The 19,860-nt window shown below is 40.2% G+C and overlaps 2 protein-coding genes across 2 annotated transcripts in view; both read left to right on the plus strand.

Annotated features, from left to right (window-relative positions):
- The first annotated feature begins 2,244 nt into the window (after nt 1–2,244).
- Nucleotides 2,245–6,948, plus strand: kpna2 (karyopherin alpha 2 (RAG cohort 1, importin alpha 1)). Its single transcript, XM_036589578.1, has 11 exons — nt 2,245–2,318; nt 2,676–2,792; nt 3,084–3,224; nt 3,746–3,831; nt 3,941–4,209; nt 4,311–4,405; nt 4,668–4,931; nt 5,349–5,582; nt 5,875–6,057; nt 6,477–6,626; nt 6,716–6,948. Exons 2-11 carry the CDS (start codon nt 2,724–2,726, stop codon nt 6,803–6,805), a joined length of 1,581 nt encoding a protein of 526 aa, XP_036445471.1. The 5' UTR covers nt 2,245–2,318; nt 2,676–2,723; the 3' UTR covers nt 6,806–6,948.
- Nucleotides 6,949–7,083: 135 nt separating this feature from the next.
- smurf2 (SMAD specific E3 ubiquitin protein ligase 2) overlaps nt 7,084–19,860 on the plus strand; it is a 59,520-nt gene continuing 46,743 nt past the window's right edge. The window contains exon 1 of the mRNA XM_036589577.1: nt 7,084–7,561. Coding sequence (XP_036445470.1) covers nt 7,510–7,561 — 52 coding nt within the window. The 5' untranslated portion in view covers nt 7,084–7,509. The remainder of the gene's footprint in view (nt 7,562–19,860) is intronic.

Genomic DNA, 19,860 nt, shown 5'->3' on the forward strand with positions numbered 1-19,860 from the left:
TTTGAGGAAGGTTTTCACCTAAAACATTTTTTAAATATATTTAGGACAGAGACATACATGCAGGGCGCTGTATGGAAAAATGTAGTACCAGAAAATAAAGTTTTATCAGATTTACCACTATTTTACAATCATCAATATGACATTGACACTCAGACACGTGTTGGCTCCCTGGTCACTTTGGATAATAAAATAGCTATGTTTGTGTTGTAAACATCGCTATGTATTCAAAAGCCCAGTGAGTAGAGTGTGGTTTGGCTATTTGCCTGAAGCACCAGAATGTAACTGCTACATCATTTAAGGTGGAACAGGAAATGTAGCTAGCTAGCTATCGAGACATCAACATAAAACAATGGTTATCGTAATTTTTTAACTGAGAAAATACTCACATTTGTTGGTTTCTTTAGTTGCTCGCGCAGCCATTTTGCCATCTTTTTTCCTCATAACACTCAGTTTGGAGTATGCCTCTGTAAAACCTCCATTTCGAGGGCCATGTAGCCCTAACACTTCGCCCTAACCCTCTATCTCAAGAAAAATCGGGACACCCTACCCCTAGACGTCAACATGCAAAACGGAGGGGTGAGAGAGAGAGAGATAGAGATAGATATATAGATATATATAGATATATGTATATGTGTGTGTGTGCGTGTATATATATATATATGGGCAGCGTCCTGTGACCATTGATAAAGGACTAGAGGATGACCAACACAAACTGTGCAGCAGATGAGCTACAGTCTCTGACTTTACATCTACAAGGTAGGACTGACAAGGTAGGATTGTCTAATATAGTGGACAGTGAGTGGACACAGTGTTTAAAGACTCCAGCAGCAGTGCTGTGTGTAAAGTCGGAGACGATTGAACTGAAGAACAGGGTAAAAGGGGGCTAACAAAGTATGCAGAGAAACAGATGGACTACAGTCTGTAATTATAAAACCACACAGTGCACCTATACAGTAAGTGGAGTTGATAAAATGGACACTGAGCGTAGAAACAAGGAGGTGCTCATAATGTTATGCCTGATCGGTGTATACATATATATATATATATATACACACACATACACATACATATATATATATATATATATATATATATACACACACATTAGTTTCTACACTAATTGTTCATTTATTTTATCAGTTCCACTTACCATGCGGGAGCACAAATTGTAGTTCAATTATAGACTGTAGTCCTTACTTTGTTAGCCCCCTTTCTTCAGTGGTCAGGACCCCCATAGGACCACCACAGAGCAGGTATTATTTGGGTGGTGGATCATTTCCAGCACTGCAGTGACACTGACGTGGTGGTGTGTTAGTGTGTGTTGTGCTGGTACGAGTGGATCAGACACAGCAGTGCTGCTGGAGTTTTTAAACACTGTGTCCACTCACTGTCCACTCTATTAGACACTCCTACCTTGTTGGTCCGCCTCATTTAAAGTCAGAGACTGTAGCTCATCTGTTGCTGCACAGTTTGTGTTAGTCATCCTTTTGTCCTTCAGTGGGCAGCACAGGACACTGGCCACAGGACGCTGTTCGCTGGAGATTTTTAGTTGGTAGTCCAGCAGTGACACTGAGGTGTTTAAAACACTAGCAGCACTTCTGTGTCTGATCCACTCACACCAGCGCAACACACACTAACACACCACCACCACGTCAGTGTCACTGCAGTGCTGAGAATGATTCACCACCCATATTATAGCTGCTCTGTAGGGTCCTGTGGGGATCCTGACCATTGAAGAACAGAGTGAAGGGGAGCTAAGAATGTATTTAGAGAAACAGATGGACTACAGTCTGTAATTGTAGAACTACAAAGTGCACCTATATAGTAAGTGGAGCTGCTGGTTTTAATGTTATGGCTGATTGGTGTAAATATATAAGTAACGTACACCAAACACTTCTTTTACTATTCCCAAAATATGGCAAAATACACATGGAGCTTAAACAGTGCCAGCATAAACACAGAGTAACGTTAGAGATAAAAGCATATACATCTGCGCCATGTGACCACTCACTGCACACAATTCTCGGTCGTTTAAACAAATGACCTGCAAAGCCGATATAATGTAAACTCGAATATGAATAAACTTTGCTCCAAATTCACATATTTGACAGGCTTTACTAGCCTTAAGCCGCATTAGTCGTTCAAACATCAAAATCTCGCGTTATCTTGAGAAGCACCGCCCCTTTCTGGCTTGTGATTTTTCAAAACAGTCCAATCGGACGGTGCTTTTGCTCAAACAGACCAATAGGATCGCTCAGAGCGGGAATTTAAAGGTCTGTAGTACAGTCTCACCAGCACAGTTCCTTTGGAGAAAGACGGTAAGTAATGCGTTCGAACTAAATGCACGTTTATATATTAATATATAGTATATTTTGAAATAATGAACACTTTAGTTTTTTAATATTAATTTTATATGATGCGCAGGGAGTTTTGAATGAGCTATTTTGAGACTGGTCTCTCGGACAGACCCGGCGAGATCATGCGAGTCTTTTGCTAATATTTGCATATTTATGCGTATAGATATTAAATACTGCTGCTTTGACTTCTAATAAGCGTACAGGTTTCTCTACGTGTGACGGGACGACGTTTTATGCTTAATGTAAACTTTCGTCGTAGACACAGCCGGTGACAGCGTGTCTGTCTTTTGCTAATCCCACTCCTTTTTTTTCCTTCAGGTTTTTCATCATCTTTGATTAGCGCTTATCTAACTTGCTGTTTTTAAGATGTCGTCTGCTGCCAACGAGAACAGTGCCCGTCTGAACCAGTTCAAAAATAAAGGAAAAGACGCCACCGTAAGTGAATTATTAATATCTAACGCTAGCGAGCTGTAAACGACTTAGATGTGTTTCCTCGTACTGTGCTCTTCCATAAAGAAGGTACGAAACACGCTGAAGCCCGTTTCCTATTCGCCAGCTGCTGTTTGAATTTTTCAGTTCCACCTTAAATGATGCAGCAGTTATCGTTTTAACGCCTCAGGCGCCAGAACGTAACTGCTGCACCGTTTAAGGTGGAACTGGAAAATTCGAATAGGAAGCTTGTGACTTTTGACTTGTCGATAAACGTGTGATTTGAATGTGTTTTAGGAGCTCAGGCGCCGGAGGATTGAGGTCAATGTCGAGCTTCGTAAGGCAAAGAAGGATGAACAGATTCTGAAGAGGAGAAATGTCGCTGTTCTTCCGGATGAAGCCACTTCGCCTCTTCAAGAGAAAAGTCAGAACTGCCAGGTATGATGCAGCATATTAAAAGCAACCAAGATTTTTGATGTGAGGAATTCAACTTGAATTTGTAGTAAAAATGTAAATATTGGTTTAAACAAAGAATTGTAAATAGCTAATTATAATAATTTTTTTAAATAAATTCAAATGATTTTTACTGGAAGTTTTAATTTTCTTAGGAAAACTGAATACATGTTAACACTGAATTCATGCTAATAAAAATTGTTCTTTCCGTTAAAAAAATAAGGGGGAGAAACCAATAATTATTACTGGTGAAAAGTCATGCTTAAAAGTTAAAATATTTCCTACTAGACAAATCTAAAATTTGAATTTAAGCATGTAAGAATATGCCTTTTTCACATTGTCTTGTTCAGATTGAATTTCTGACATCAAAAATTGTGGATAAAAGTTAAAATGGCTTTCCACAAACATTTTAGTGTCATGCAGAAATTGCAGTAATTTACTGCAAATAATTCAGTGTATGTTCTATAGCTAGATTACAGTCTCCCCTGTTTGTACTGTCGACCTAGGCTCAGCACTGGACAGTGGAAGAGATTGTTAATGGAGTCAACAGTAACAGTCTTGAAACTCAGATGCAGGCCACCCAAGCTGCGCGGTGAGTGGTGACTAACTTGTAATCAGTTACAGACATTGGAAATGTCTGATTGGCTGGGTTTTAATTCCTTTTTTCTTATTTGTAACCATATTTCTTTGTCCGAATTTAGAAAACTTCTGTCAAGAGAGAGACATCCACCGATTGACCGAATCATCAGTGCTGGCTTGATCCCCAAGTTTGTGGGCTTTCTGAGCTTGGTGGATTCTCCCCCTATTCAGTTTGAAGCAGCCTGGGCCCTGACTAATATTGCATCTGGAACATCTGACCAGACCGCAGCTGTGGTGGAAGGAGGGGCTATCCCAGCTTTCATCAGTCTAATCACATCCCCTCACCCTCATATTAGTGAACAAGCTGTCTGGGCTCTGGGCAATATTGCTGGTGAGTGCAGAATTGCAGATATGCAAGTTAGCTTGAAGTCACACATTTCTTGAGTTTGAGTTAATAAAATCCTGTCTTGTTTTTCTGGTTTGTGTTTTTAGGTGATGGCTCTGCTTACAGAGATAAGGTCATCAAGCATGGTGCTGTTGCTCCGCTTTTGAGTCTGCTTGCCGTCCCTGACCTTTCTGTGTTTGCGGTGAGTTAAATAAAGTGTCTTCAAATATTTTTGGTTTCTTATAGTTTTTCAGGTTATGGGTTTTTTTCTGTTGTATTTTATTTATTCAAAAATATTTGCTAACATCTGTAGAAACTGTGGTCCAATAGGCTCTGTTGTACCAGTATGAGAGCCTTTAGGATATGTCACGAGTCATTCGAACTGTAGAAGTGATTTCCTACCACTAGGTGGCATTAAAACTTCACTCATCCTGTTTTACTTTTCCTGTCTCCTTCTTTAACAGTCTGGCTACTTGAGAAACATCACCTGGACTTTGTCTAACCTGTGTCGTAACAAGAACCCAGCACCTCCTCTGGATGCAGTGCGTCAGATCCTCCCGACCATTGTCCGCCTCTTGCATCACAGTGATAAGGAGGTGCTAGCAGACACCTGCTGGGCAGTCTCGTATCTGACGGATGGTCCAAATGAAAGGATTGAGGTGGTGGTTGAAACAGGTGTGGTTCCTCGCCTGGTACAGCTGCTTGGATCTGGAGAGCTGTCTATTGTGGTAAGACAACATGAATGATCAGTTAATCACACATTTCTTATACAGCATACATTTTCAAATGACTAGGGTGTAGATCTCTTCAGTGATGGTTCTGTAGTGGTTTTTGTGCACCATAAAATCTGAAATTTCACCATATGATTACACTGGTACAATTCAGAATTATAAGTGTCACTAGGAAAAACTGTCTACAGTAGTGGAATATACTCAAGTGACATTCCCCAAATGATGCATGTAGTATCCATTGTAATCCAGTGTAAGATTTGGGTGGAGCAAGGCAGGTTTATCAGACAACAGCATAAAATACTTCATACTAATCCCTACAACTTCTTTCATGTCACAACAGCCTGAACATGTGAACGACATGCATGCATCTCTGAATCTAATTCTGAGTTAAACCCAATCTATTTCCATCCTTAGACTCCATCGCTTCGCTCCATTGGCAACATTGTGACCGGCACAGATGAGCAGACCCAGGCAGTGCTGGATGCAGGAGCTCTCCCCATGTTCCCCAACCTATTACGGCACCACAAGAACAACATCCAGAAGGAGGCTGCCTGGACAATGTCCAACATCACTGCAGGCAAGGACACACAGATCCAGGAGGTTATCAACGCTGGCCTGGTGCCCTATCTGGTGGAAGTTCTCAAACGGGTATGTTGTGGGCTGAGACTCAGGGGGGTGATGTGAGTAAAGCCTGACTGAAATTTAATACTGAGGACCAGTGCATTTATTGGAATTGGCAAAATGTAATTGGTTGATGATCCGTATTATCAGAACACCATAATGTTGCATGTAAAATGCTGTTGGAGTATACCGTTCAGATCTGTAATTAGATCTGCCAATGTGTTTAAAATAGAATGTGTTATGGATGTGGGATAAATGCGCTTTTGTTGCAATACATTTATTTTATTTATTTTTTTTGTTGTTGGTTCTGTCCATCCAGGGTGACTACAAGACACAGAAGGAGGCAGTGTGGGCAGTAACCAATTACACTAGTGGAGGCACCGTAGAACAAGTTGTTTATCTTGTTCAGGCCAATGTGCTGGAGCCACTACTTAATTTACTGTCTGTCAAAGACAGCAAGACAATTCTTGTCATTTTGGATGCAATCAGTAATATCTTTTTGGTAAGTTATTCTCTGTTTGGACTAGTGTTGTCACAAAGAATTGACTTAAATACCAAAACAAAGTATAGTAAAACAGTGCTTGATTCCAAATGATACTATGACAAAAGTGGCAAGTTTTACACACTTCACTCACATCTTCGTCAAGAGTTTATTTAGGGAAGTAAAAGTTCTATGGCATAGCTCTTAAGAACTCTTTGACCTTTTTAAAAAGGTAGGCAAAAGACTGTCAAACTGCTACTAGCTTATTGAAAAAATATTAAGTTTTATTGTTTACTGCATTTTCAGTTTTGAAAGTACTAGTTTTGATTTTATCATGCAACTCTAATTTGGAGTGTGATCTGTGCACCATCTATAATGGTGTTTTCTATAATGCATTTAATTAAGTGGCTGATTCTTAATGTGCTGACTTTGACTCTTAGGCTGCTGAGAAGATTGGCGAGACCGATAAGCTGTGTCTGATGGTTGAAGAATGCGGTGGCTTGGACAAAATCGAAGCCCTGCAGACCCATGAGAACGAAATGGTGTACAAGGCCTCACTCAACCTCATTGAGAAATACTTCTCTGGCGAGGCAAGTCCATTTTAAAGCAGAAGCTCCTTTTTGTGGCATTTAAAGCTGTTCTCAGTATAGTTTTCTAATGATTTTCTTCATTTTTGCAGGAGGAAGAGGATGAATGTGTGGCCCCTGAAGCTACTACCGATGGCTATGCATTCCAGATCAATGAAAACCAAGGCACTTTCAACTTTTAGAATTTTTTCTTTTTCCCCTTCCCTCTGCTGCTGTTCTGTATGTTATGTCTTGTCCAGTATTTGTGTGATGGACCTCTGCTCTACATTGTACATATGGGACTGTCTGAATTTTAAAACTCTGTAAATAAAGGAACTAATAAACATATGGTGTCGTGATGAACTCATTGAGTTAACATGAGCAGGCTGGGGAAAGCTGAACAGGGGAGGAGACGGGTGATGTCAGTGTTGAGCAGCTTGGTGGCCTACACCGCCCCCCTCCAAACCCCCCGAGCTGAACATATGCCAGTTAGCTGTGACGAACTACGTGAGAAGGCTCCCTCGGTTGGTCCGTGACTGCCCAACTTTGCACAGGCTCTTCGTCACTCGGCCTCACTGAGGGGGAAATAAGAACTGCTCCCCTTCATTAGACTTAATGCTCGGTTTCTAAAACGGATTATCGTCGCGTAGTTTTATTTTTCGCTATATACTTTGCAGGCTAGGTAGCTACAGCTTTGAAAATAAACTGGATGTAAATGCGTTGAGTGAGCTGGTCAGTGTGGACATGGCAGCTCTATGCACATCCGGGCCACAGCATAGCGACTCCATTATTCTCAATTCACTGTGAAAGTAAGTGATCCCGCTAGCACAGCGCAGAGAGGAGGGCGGACAAGCCACACGGGAGTTTTACACGGGAATTCGGCTACAAAGCTGGAAAGCTAAGGGAGATGTCTAATCAAGGGGGAAGAAGAAATGGACCCGTAAAATTGCGTTTAACAGGTAAGTACACAACCATCGACGACCACAACGGCTTTTGCTAACCTGGCAATGTTAGCTAGCAAACAAACACTAGCAAGTGTTACTGTTTGGGACACACTTAAACCAAATTTTGGACTGGTAATAAGCATTATTTACCGTATCCCAATGCCTAGTTATATAGGGTCTCTTTTAAAACTGTTTGCTGATGTATTTAGTTATTTCACAAAGCAAGTTTGGGGGGTATTTGCCATAATGAGCTAGCTAGTCTTGCTAAGGTTAGTGTTAACTTAGCTAACGCTAGCTAGCCCGGCTAGCAGGGCAGTTGCAGTGGTGAACATAATTGTGTTAAATGCTCCTTTACTCGTCCAGAACATTTTATTTCTCTCGTTTATTTTTTGTCCTACCAATGCTCAAGAGACTAACTGAATTTCTTCACCATAAGCTCTCAGTAGAGTTAGTTGGCGTTACTAGGCTAAACTGTGCGACGGTTTGCTAGCTTGGTAAGCCGGAGTCCCTGCCCAAAGTCATTTTCACTGAGCAGTCCTGTTGTTGTACGGAGCTAATATAAATATTATCCGTTATCTGTTCTGATGTGGTAGATAAATGACCAGATTATAATTTGCTCAAGCATCGGGTTGGCTGTTTAGTATTCATATTCACTTGATTATGGTTTGCGGAGTTCCCAAAAACACGCAGGGAGACTCGATCTATCTAAAGAAGTCACCTTAAGGTTAATTTCATAAATCCATTTCGTTCTAGCAAATCCCATAAACCTTTCCGGCTCGTGTTAAAGTAAAATCCGACTGTTTACTAGAGCGAGTGCCCTATTTTGCGGGGAATCTGCCTCTTTTCCATTACTGTCATGTTAAAACAGGGAAACAAGCTAACCCTGCGAACCTCATACAGTCTGTAGTTGCAGATAGACTTGCTGTGTGAAGTGTAACGTTAGACTAAAACCGTCGTAGCTTGTCACTTTTGATCGTCTAGTTGTTTCTGAATTGGCCCAGCCAGCTTTTCATTGTGCCTCGAGGGGGTTTCCTTTGGCTCCGGGTGCCTTTGCTTCTCTTGCTTTCAGGTCTGTTTGGTTGGTTTGTGCTGTTTGAATACACAGCTAACCGAGCCCGAGGGTCTGTGTGTTTTGACTGGGAGAGAGAGATGACCGCGTCTGCGTTTGATGTCCATCCAGTATCAGCGCTGAGGCAAATTCCAGGGTTTTCCATTCGTCTGGAGTAGCCAAATGCAATATTGAAGCTAGTATGGTCACTGATGGAACAAAGTGGAGGAGAGAGTTGCTTCAGTTCAGGACTCAGCCGCCTTGTTTGAGCCGGGTTACCATGCCTGTAACTAGTGAGGTGTTTGTGAATAAAGAGATTAAGTTGATTTTCACAGCACTGCCCTCGTTTGACCTTCCATGGTCACGACATCTTTGTGAGTTCTGTGAGGAGCTTATCCCATCATCGTGACTTCACTGAAGAAAACTGACAACGGCAAGACAGCTTTTGTCCCTCTTTAGAGAAAAAAGCCTTCTTGAATCGAACTGGAAAATCAAACTCAGGGGCAAATATTTTCAGCTTGAAAGCAGTTGCTTTGTTAATGATGGTGGTACATCTGGAAGATTTACAGACCCTGACTTGTATTATTTTTTTAATGTGGTTTGTCTTAATTTTGATGAAGTGCATATTAGTCGCTTGAATAAACCTGTGGGCTTTGGTTTGTGGCCATTGATGACACCATTCTTAAAGCAATGAACAGATACAAAACCCCTCAGGCTTATTTGAGTGTTTCCAAAATCTTTTAGTTACACATATATCCAAAACAATGGGTGTCTGCTAGCTTTTAAATAGAGGAAGTATAGGTTGCTCTGCAAGTGATCAGCTTTCCACTTCATCATGGAAGTGAAAAGCGGGTACAGACCCAGTGCTTTTATTAAAAAAAGTAATAAGCTATTTTATACGAAGAACTTTGCTTAAGGTCGTCACAGTTAATATATGATCCCTTGATCGTAGTGTTTTGACAGTTCTTTGCTTACACAGTCATGTTTACGTTGCAACAAACAGAATGTGAATTGGGTGTTTTCTTCTGTCAGATGAAATAAAAGAAAGCACATAACATTTGTAGAGATGTTCCAATCCAATTGGAAATTAAAACATTTTAGAGGGCAGTGGTGAGTAATGTTTGTTTATTTGAGATAAAGCTGTGTCTGTTGTCAGTTGGGAGCTAGTAAGTATCAACAGCTAGGATGCAAGATGGCCGACCGGCCAATATGGCCACCTTAGGCTTGTACTTCGGTGGCTGTATAGAATAAGCAAAAAAGACAATTCAGGTGTTAACTACAATTTTAGATAGGCTTGTTATGATCATAAAATTTTAGATGGTGATTAACTGAAATAATTGTGATTAATACGTGAAAAGAAATGGTCTTTTTTTGCTCAGTTTATCACTATCTAAAATTATGTCCGTTTCATATCCAAAAGAAGGCTGTCATGCTCAAATCACTAAACCGTTTTACTTTCCACAGACGAAGAACTGAGCTAGAAGAACTGCAGCTAACACCACATCACACAGTGGAGTTTGTTCTAATTCAGGCTAGATTTCTAAAATGATTGGATTAGATTTATTCTTCTTTTCCCTGTGATATCTGGCCCAGTATTTTTTGCTGGTATTAGCCCAGTACCTGGTGCCATTTCTAGTCTGTATATTGAACCGTATATTTCGGTAGTGTATATGTGGATAGTGTGAAATGCTTTGTGTAGGTAGTGCATCATGTTGCATAGGGCTGCTTACAGACACACAGGCAAATAATACTTCCTACTAAATGTATAGCAAGCATGTACAGTCATGAGTTGTGTTGGAGGATGTCTGTGTGGAATTCCCTGGAACAAACCTCCTCAATCTTATAAATATTCAGTGTAGCTTCTCACCAAGTTTTGAAAGCTCTTTATTTTCCAGTGATTAAAATTATGTGTGTACAGGTATTTGAGTCTTTGTGGTACATAAGTGAGGTTTGCCTTTTGTAATTCTTTGAAATGTGTTGTGTTAAGGTATGAATCCACCTAATTCATCATAAATTTTGTATTATGATATTTGCTTTGGCTAGTCATCCACTTTTGAATGTGTCTGATTGTATGATTTACTGTTATTAAGGTTTCTGTCAGTTTTGAACAGTTTTTGTCTTTATATGCCTTCATACCCTGAAAGCAGTGGGTTTTGTACTTGCTAGAAATGTAGCGTGTGAAATTATTACACTTTTAGCACTGAGATTTAATAGGTTTATTCAGTGTTAGCACAGCATAACTTTGTAGGTCATGGCAAAGAATTTTGAATTGCCGTTTTTAAGATCAGATAATAAGCTGAGTGCCATTCAAATATGGAAGTGATTTTAGCCATGTCGGTATTCACACAGTATGTGCAGTGAAAACAACCATTAGCTGTGTTGAGCTGACTCTGCTGCTAAATTTCAGAACTGCATTTGACCAAACATTTCCATGTTCTGTTTAAACAGCAGCGAAAACAAACCTAAAGCATGCAAAAAAAAAAGTGCCGCAATTGCACATCATTTGTAAACGTTTTTCTTTTCCGACTGAGGGCTCTTAAATGATTGAAATCGTTCCACCAATTAATGGACTGGGACTGGATTTCCTGTTGGTTCAGCTGCTCTGCGGGAAGGACAAAGGCTGAGGCGGTCATGCTTTCGAGTGTCTGCCGCACTGTGAGGGCCAGATATAGAGAGGGAATTATTGGCAGACACACACACACTGGGGCCTTTCCAAACATGGAGACAGAGGTCAGCACTGGCAGGTGAGCAGCAGGTTCCGTAGCTTATTAATTAGCTTCTCGATCCCAGTTTAGTGAAACAGTTAATCAGTTCTAGGACCAATAACAGTCCTGATTCTCATAAAATAAAATTAAAGAACTAAAGATGAGGATTTACTCACAGCTAGATGTGCAGTGTGTTATGTACATACCTAAATGATGTGAAGTTTTGCATATAGGATAAGCAAATACTTTAAGCTGTAGGGGTGAAACACAAGTTCTTAATTTGTTTTGATACAATATGTATTGTAGTAGTGCCTAAAATGTCTTATTAAATGCTTTTTAAACATTTTAATGCTTCAATTTTCAGTTTATCATGCAACAGTATAAAAATACAATATTTTATAGCAAACTAACTTGTTAGCCCTGAGCTATAAACTTACGAGGAGTGTTCTATTCCTCCCTGCTCTAAATCTTGAGGTAATAAGGAAGCAACATTTTCAGAGGAAGGAGAGTCTGCCCTTATTATAAACTATGAGCGTAAAATCCATGTTTAAAATTTACTATTACACCTTCTAAAAATATGGATATTATTTAAATATTAAGTCTGTTCTTTGTACTATCTGTGCCAATTAATGAAAAGTGAATACATCTTTTTTTTTTTTTTCCCATTTTGATGCCCAGTACAAAGTGGTTCATGCAGTCAGTTGTTGATGCTCTCTTTCCAGATGCAGTCCATCTCACCTCATGGACTACCTTGGTTGTTACTTTACCTTAATGGATAGTTGGCTTCCTGTCTGCCCTTGAGAATCCTTATGAAGCTGAGTTTGCTGACTCTAAGTGAAAAATAAAGACTAAATTATATACTTTGCTTGGTTAAAATATTTGCAAAGATGTAAATCATCCACAGTATGACAGCCTTTGATTAGAGTTTTATCTGGCCTTTAGTTCTCACACTGGCTTCATCATGGCTGTCCTGATCACCACCGTAATGGAAAATATTTGTTTAGGCTAAGTAGCATATAAAAACGTGGTCTTTTAACTTTAGGTAGCGTATTTATAATTTAAACAATGCCTCATCCACCAGTTAAGTAAGTCTGTTACTAAACCTGCATTATTCTTTGCTGTTTTAAAATGTCCTGCATCTCTGAACACTTTGATGCATTTTCTGGTGAATTATTTGAATAAAAATAATTTTGGTTGTGCTGTTTGGAACATTGCCATAATTAAGAGGCTTTTGTCAAAGGGTCAGTGTCTGCTTGGGCCTGTATGAAGCGTCCCTGTTTTAGGGTCAGTTTTACTTTTTAGCAGACAAACGTGCACTGGAATGGATGCGGGTGAAATACGATCCTAGATCAGCACATTTGAGACACTTCGTGAATACAGTCTCATAACCACCTCACATCCCAGTACCAGCTGTGTCAAGTCTGTGTGGCTCTCACCACAAGTCTGCCCGAAAGCTATAATGTTTGTAGACATTTCCCGAGCACAGTCTAATTCTCTAATTTCGGCAGTGAGGCCTTGAAGGCCTTGTTCTTTTAGAGTCTTGTCTGACTCTCTCGGTAATGTTCTGCAGATGCCGAGGTGGGTCGCCTGTTGCCAACATCTGTGCTCGTAAACCCCAGGTGTTCAAAGTGCTAGCCGTTACCCTTGTACTGGAAGACAGTCTCTGAATGTCTGTCTGTCTGTCTCTCTTTCCTTCTCTTTCTGTGTCTCTCCCTTTCTTTCAGATTGCCCTTGGAATTTCGCTCAAGCATTTTGCACCTGTCAGTTGGCCAGTGTCCTTTTTATTGTTTTCCATCTAATCTGAAAAAAAAAACAGTTAACTCATGGCTTTACATCAAACTTTTACAAAGCACAGCCTGCAATGCTACGCGAAGGTGTTTGACCTTTGAAACCCTTATATTCTCCTCTCTTTTTCACTGAAGTCGATCTTTACCACTAATGTTCCCGTTATGCTCGAGTTGGTCAGTTCAACGCACAAGACATTCTTCAGCCCTTTACTCTGTGGATTTTTTTTATCAGACAAAAAAGACATTCAGTGGGGAAGTAGTTATGAATTTTAGATTGACGTTTCATTCCCAATGTGTATCAGATTAGTTAATAATGCTTAATAAATTACGTGTGTTGTGTATAAATCACTGTACCAGTCTCAGACATTTTTCTCCTTACCTCTTATCTGAGTTCTTTTCTTGCACAGATATGGGACCTTTGAGGTACAGAGCAGACATGAGCTTAATGTCATAACTGTTCTGAGCATTACCGTAGTTGGTTATTGAATGGAATTTGTTTGTTTAGGCTATATTTTGGTGTAGCAGTGCAGCCTGTTGTCTTTTCCATAGCCCATTCCGTAGCCTGTTTATATTTTTTAACAGTGCTGGTCACTTGTCATTCCAGTTAATCTTTTACACTGGAAGAAAGTGGTTGAATTTACAGAATTCAACTGTGTGCATCGTTTCCACACAAATGGAATATGTTACTTCAACTTAATATTTTAAACATGTTTCATTCGTGTAGAGCAAATGTGCACATTTGAATTAAGTTAATTTAAACCAACTTTTAAACAGCCTTTTTTTTCAGCGTACCACACTTTTCTTATCTTGCTGTTGGGAAATGCCCTGCATCACTGTGAACTTTTTTGGTGCCTTGAGTGTTTTTCACTGCTGCGGGCTAAAGACATAATGAAGAGTTTTTTTTCTCTTGATTGGTCCATCTCTTGGGCTCATATGAAGCATTGGGCCTTCGGGGCATAGACCAGACATGAGCTATATAGTCAGCGCTTGTACCACACACAGCTTGTAGGATCAGGTGTGTTTACCTGCAGCAGGTACAGTAGGACTTGGGCAGTCATCCATGCTTCCTCAGGCTTGTGTTGTTTAGTCTGATTCTACCAGAGCAGACCTCTTTCACTTAGAGTGAAGCCTCTGATACTACAGGCTGCCAGTGTTCTCTGTTCACAGCATGAAAGGGCCTGTCTCTGCTTAGCTTCTGTGGTTCAGTCGGACTTGTATAGAGCGAACATTTTACATTCCTGGTACTGCTGTCTTGCTGACTAGAAATAAAGTTGCTCTTTTTGGTGCAAATTGCTAAACGGCTGAAGAAAAAAAAATCTTTGACTTTGAAAGGGTAGATTTTAGGATGCAATAGAGAGGATACATTTCATCTGCATTGGTTAGAGATGATGTATCGCTATCCTTATTTATTTATTTATTTATTTTAGAAAAACTAATAAGCTTTTCAATGAGCATTTTGCTTAGAATGAGTCTCTAAAGGTAGGCTCAGACAAAAAACTGTAGTACTCCATAGCAAAAAAGTTCTTACAGGACTGGAGTTTCATTCCTCCTTCCCCACCTCTGGTGCCAGCATTTTTTGCTTGTATCGACACCAAAACCCATCAATACCGATATGCCATCTCTAGTGTTGACCATTTTTGAGGTAAAATTCTTGGCTACAACTAGGGGTGGGTAACGTGATGGTATTTTATCATTATTGTAATAAATTACAGCACAGTATGCTTTTCTGAACATATCGTGGATGTTATTAGAAGACTTAAAGAACACTGAGCAACTGTGTAGTTCATTACAAAGAGAGCATGTTGAAGCCTGGATTTTGTGCAGTCCAATATGTCGATATGTGAAACATTTGAATACAAATAATTGTGTTCATAGTTTTGATAGTTCTTTTTACATTGCTCCTCTGGTCTCTGTTCTGCTTCAACTTATCATATCTACTAACTAAATATAATGATATTCATTTTGTGTCATGTAAATGTCAAGTATCACCAACACTTTGAACCAGATCTTCATGTAGCTCAGTGGTAATGATTATTGTTAATCTCTAGACACATCAAATGGATACTGCATCCCCTAAAGGCATGCAGAACTTTCATCCAAATGCCATAAGCACAGTATCATTTACTTAAATAAAATTGAAGTACTTTGCCTTCAGGATAATGATTGTCATTCAGTGTTTTCCTCTAGTCATACCACAGCCAGACATGGATATAGGCCACCCAAATTGAATTTACTGTTTGATGCAACTTGGTTTTCAGGGTTTTGGTTGACCAGCTTATTTACAAACAGTTTTGAATCTAGTGATGTGCTGTCTGGTGGCTGTGGAGAAATGACCATTTTTCATCTTAGGTTAAGCTCTGCATGCCCAGCTGAGGGTTTGGCTGCATTCTTCTTCAACTGCCTGTGTGGTGAGAATTGGGTGGAAAAGTATTATGAAATCTAGGTTCTCGTCCAGGACTGAAGAAACGCTCTTCTTCTGCCACCTTGTGTAATACCCATCAACACCCTAGTTAAGACCTACCTCTCCAGACACTGGAAAATGTGTTGTTGAGCTAAATGATGCAAGCTGTTTTCTTTGTCATATGGCATGTGTAGTTGCCATTATGGTGGAATGTCTGAGTCCTTCTGGTAAAAGAAGGTGTGTAAGGTGATGCCGTCTTGTATGTGACATTCCTCTGCCCCTTTCCATCACCTTGTCAGTTGTTTTGGCCAGTACAGTAATGTTCCTCTCTTTCACAGTCCAGCTTAAGCTGTGTCTGTGTATTGGTGTGCTGTCTCAAGTTCTTTTGCTGTGTTTGTTTTACTTGCTTGTAATAAGACAATTGTATTGTAGTTGTGAAAAAAGGAAGACTGAAGACTAAATGACTTCTTGCTTAAGTGACATATTTTTTTGTTTTCACTTGGGCCTTAAAATCCAAGGCTTACTACATACTTTGGCTTATTATTCAGTAACTACAATGCATTTCAATGCAAACTTTGTGAGCTATTCTTAGGTTATAGAAGTGTGAAATAAAACTTTGGAGGGCCCTGGCCTTTTAAGGGGTTAACATATATAAAAATTAGTATGTACTAGTGTTTTATGGTTGTTTGTTAAAAAGAATGATGGGGAAATTGTGGTATACGATGAAGTCTAAACCGTTTAAAATGGTCCTCCTTAAGCGGAGGAATGTGTCTTGCCGTTAACTTCGCTAAGCTCACCAAACCTTCTGTCTCTGCTAAAGAGATTAGTGAACTCCCATTCCTCTACAGCTCTACTCCATTACATCATATTAGTCTGAAGAGCCAAAATGTGCTTAGAGACCCCTTCAGTACCTTGTTCTTTAAGTTCTGCTCAGAGACCAGCTTCCTTCACTCAAAGTCTAGCAGCCAATTGCAAGTGCACTTCTTGAAAAAAGTGAGCAAAATATGATGATGAATCAAATGAAATAAAACAGGCATACCATTTGAGGCGTTATTTTCTCAGCACTACTTTTCTCCTATGTAATGTACGAGTCCAGAGTGGAGGCTTGGGGCTTGCTTATCTTTATACCAGGAAATCATCATTATGTGACCTTGTTCCTTGTCCAATCTTCACATTGGTCCCTTATCAGATCTTGACAGATCCATACCCTGATAGAACAGCCCAATAAGAAACGTTACCCAACCCTACAGGTTCTTAATTTGCTTTCAGTCTGGTGTGAAGCCTCTTTTCCCTGTACAGCACCTCTACCTCTAGAACAGTTTAAAAAAGAAGGCTTGGTAGGTTCTCAGAAATACATGTTTTGAATGCATCATGCATCTTGAATTTAACTTTGACTTCCCTTATAGACTTTGTGAGACCGCTTCTTCCAGTTATTCCTTTTGTTTATGGAGGTTTGTCATGGGAACCCACTACAGCTGTGTGTTTTGTGGCTGGGTGTCTTTACCACCACTTTCCCTTTATTTCCAATGGCCAGTGCAAAGGGGCTTCCCCTCAAGAATGGAGAGAGTGAGAGAACTCTTCTGTGCTTGACTGATCACTAGATTAAGGTTGACCTGAAATACAACAGGAATCTGCCATGTTCATTTACTTCAGGGTTTGCCTTGGTTAGAAGTTGGTCCTTCATCCTTGCTTTTAGTCTGCCTATTTCTAAAACTACAGCTGAAGGCAAATGCCCCGGAATTGGTGATGTCAAAGACCAGGTAGGCAATTAAAACAAGTGAGGGGACTCAAAATATTGGAAGAGGTAGAAGTATCATAGTGCGATACTTTCTTGCAAAATTTTCACAATATATGATAAGTCACTGTTTTTTTTCAGATATCTGATCAGTTACAACAGAAAAAAGTAGTGCTACATTTAAAAAAAAGTAAAATATCAAAAACTATGAATACAGTTAATTTTTTATTCAGTATTTGGTGTATTGTGTTGCCCTAAATCCAGCTGAATGGGACTAATTTTGCTCCCTTTATAGTGAAACATGTGCTTGGTCAGTGTTCTACAAATACTAGTGATGTGCACGATATGTTCAGAAAAACATATTGTATTGTATTGTGATGTAATTTATCTTGATAACGATATATGTTAACATATTGCCCAGCCCTAGGAAAAGGTTTCTCCAATATGTTTCTTCAGCCTCCAGAAAGCCCACAGTGACTCACAGTCTATTTCAGCATGCTTTTACGATTACATGTAAGCCCACTAGCATTCATTATAATAAGCCAGTAGTTACAGATAAGACTACCCACACAAAAAAAGTTTCCTATGAATCACAGATATGTGGAGGTGGGCTCATATTTGTAGTAGAGTGGGGGGAGGAGGTGGGGTGGTGGAATACCTCTCAAACTTTCAATTGAGGCCAGGTGCCATACAAAAACCAAGTAAAACAGACTGGAGATCTGTCCGCTGTTTAAAAGGAAGCTCCAGAATCTGAAGATGGAAGTGAAACGAGAATAACTCATACTTAAGCTTCGGCTTTTAGCAACTTCCCTGAGAATCTTAAAATGTCCCAATTTCTCGGCTCCTGGTCTGTCAGTTAGCTCCTGTTCCTCTGTGTCGCCACACGAATCCGGTTCAGATAAGCATCTGTCCTGAGTCAGATGTGACCTCAGACAGACAGGATGTTCAGAGTCAACAACCCCAGCTAATGAATGACAGAAAGGGTGGGAAGGAAAGGCTTTAAAGAAGGAGGAGAATCAGAGTAGACTGGAAGAGGAAGCAAACTCTAGATTAGACCCGGTACTCCAATAACTCTCTCTCTCTCTCTCTCTCTCTCTCTCTCTCTCTCTCTCTCTCTCTCTCTCTCTCTCTCTCTCTCTCTCTCTCTCTCTCTCTTTCCCCCTTCTATTCCATCACTTGCTGTTTTAAGACGCCGAGTAGGGAAGAGTGGTGAGGGGGGGAGGAAGACTTTTGTTTATAGAAGAACAATGCCACAAATGAGAGCGTGCAGTCCTGGAGCTGGAGTCAAAACACGTCCAGAGGCAGGCAGGGCTGGGCCAGGCTGTGGACAGGAGGAGGGGAGGGGCAGCATTCCAGAGAGATACCTCAGTCTGTTTGGAGTGCCTGAACTGGACAGTATGAAAGCAGGATATGGGCTGATCAAAAACTTTAAACATAGAATTTTCAGCAAGGTCACGATCAAGGTCTGCTGCATGTGTAGCATACGATTGATTACAAGTTTCCCTCTATAACACAGAAACAGTCATTGACTTGAAGCATGATTGCAGTGGAAGTCAAAGTGAAGCATCAAATCAGTTTTCTTCTTTACGCTTAAGGCTCTCTCACTTGCAAACTGTCCATAATAACTCTGTGGAACAGCAGACAGACATTAGGTTGAAAAACTCTCTCATAGGCCATGGTGATGTGTTAAAATAATCTGTGAAGGCAGTTTCCAGCTAAAATAAGAAAATATCTGTTCTTGTTAGTGAACATGTACCTTGTTAGTCATGTCATGGCTTGAATTGGAGGCTGCTGACACTTTGAAATTTAACCGCAGAGGCCAGTCTTTTCATGGAGGAAAACATATAGACCTGACTTCCATCACAAACTCCATTATGATTTGTATACAAAGTTTTAATGAGCTGGGAAAGTTTTGCCTTTTCTGGCCAGGCTCTCTCACACCCCCACATCCTTGCTTAAGTTGCACAGCCTGGAGCAGACAGCTAACCACTAACCCCGCAGTGTGTACCCCAGAGCACCGTGTGAACCGGTTTTCCACAAGGACTATCATCTCTCATGTCACCATTGCGTGCGTGCATGAGAGAGAGAACATATGGGGGCCCTATTTGGTCTCACTGGTAGATGTTTAACCTCTCAAGGTCTGTCGTGACTCTGCTCTGACTGAGACCAGAGATATGAGATGGGCTGAATGTTTGTCCAGTCTTTCAGTACCTTTTTGAAAAAGTGCATTAGAGATGGTGCAATATCACTTTCACTTTTCTTATATTGACCAGTCATACTGATGCTGAAACCTTAGGTATCGGTTGATTCCAATACCAGCACAGTATGTTTTAAAATTAGCCATGTTTAACAGAAGTGTTTTTATTGAGATGGCCACCTAAAAGTACCTTGCTTAATCTCTACCTACCTCTCCACTACAGAAAGTAATATTAGGGATCCACAAATACGGTTATAGTGGGCCAGTGTCGATACACATTTAGAAAATGTAGAAATTGGGATTACGTGTACCTCGATTAGCGTTAGAAAGATGTAGATTATTTATTTGTGTAGGCTTACAAATGAAGTAAATGAATCAAATGGATATCTTTTTAGCATTGGTAGCCCCTTCATAGCCTAAATGTTCTGCTCTCTTAAATAA

The sequence above is a fragment of the Colossoma macropomum genome, unplaced genomic scaffold, assembly GCF_904425465.1.
Source record: "Colossoma macropomum unplaced genomic scaffold, Colossoma_macropomum, whole genome shotgun sequence".
NCBI classification, from domain to species: Eukaryota; Metazoa; Chordata; class Actinopteri; order Characiformes; family Serrasalmidae; genus Colossoma; species Colossoma macropomum.

Coding starts and splice junctions, on each gene's coding strand:
- kpna2 (XM_036589578.1), top strand. CDS start 2,724: ATGTCGTCTGCTGCCAACGAGAACAGTGCCCGTCTGAACCAGTTCAAA. Junction 2,793..3,083: donor ATAAAGGAAAAGACGCCACC/GTAAGTGAATTA, acceptor AATGTGTTTTAG/GAGCTCAGGCGCCGGAGGAT. Junction 6,058..6,476: donor CAATCAGTAATATCTTTTTG/GTAAGTTATTCT, acceptor TTTGACTCTTAG/GCTGCTGAGAAGATTGGCGA.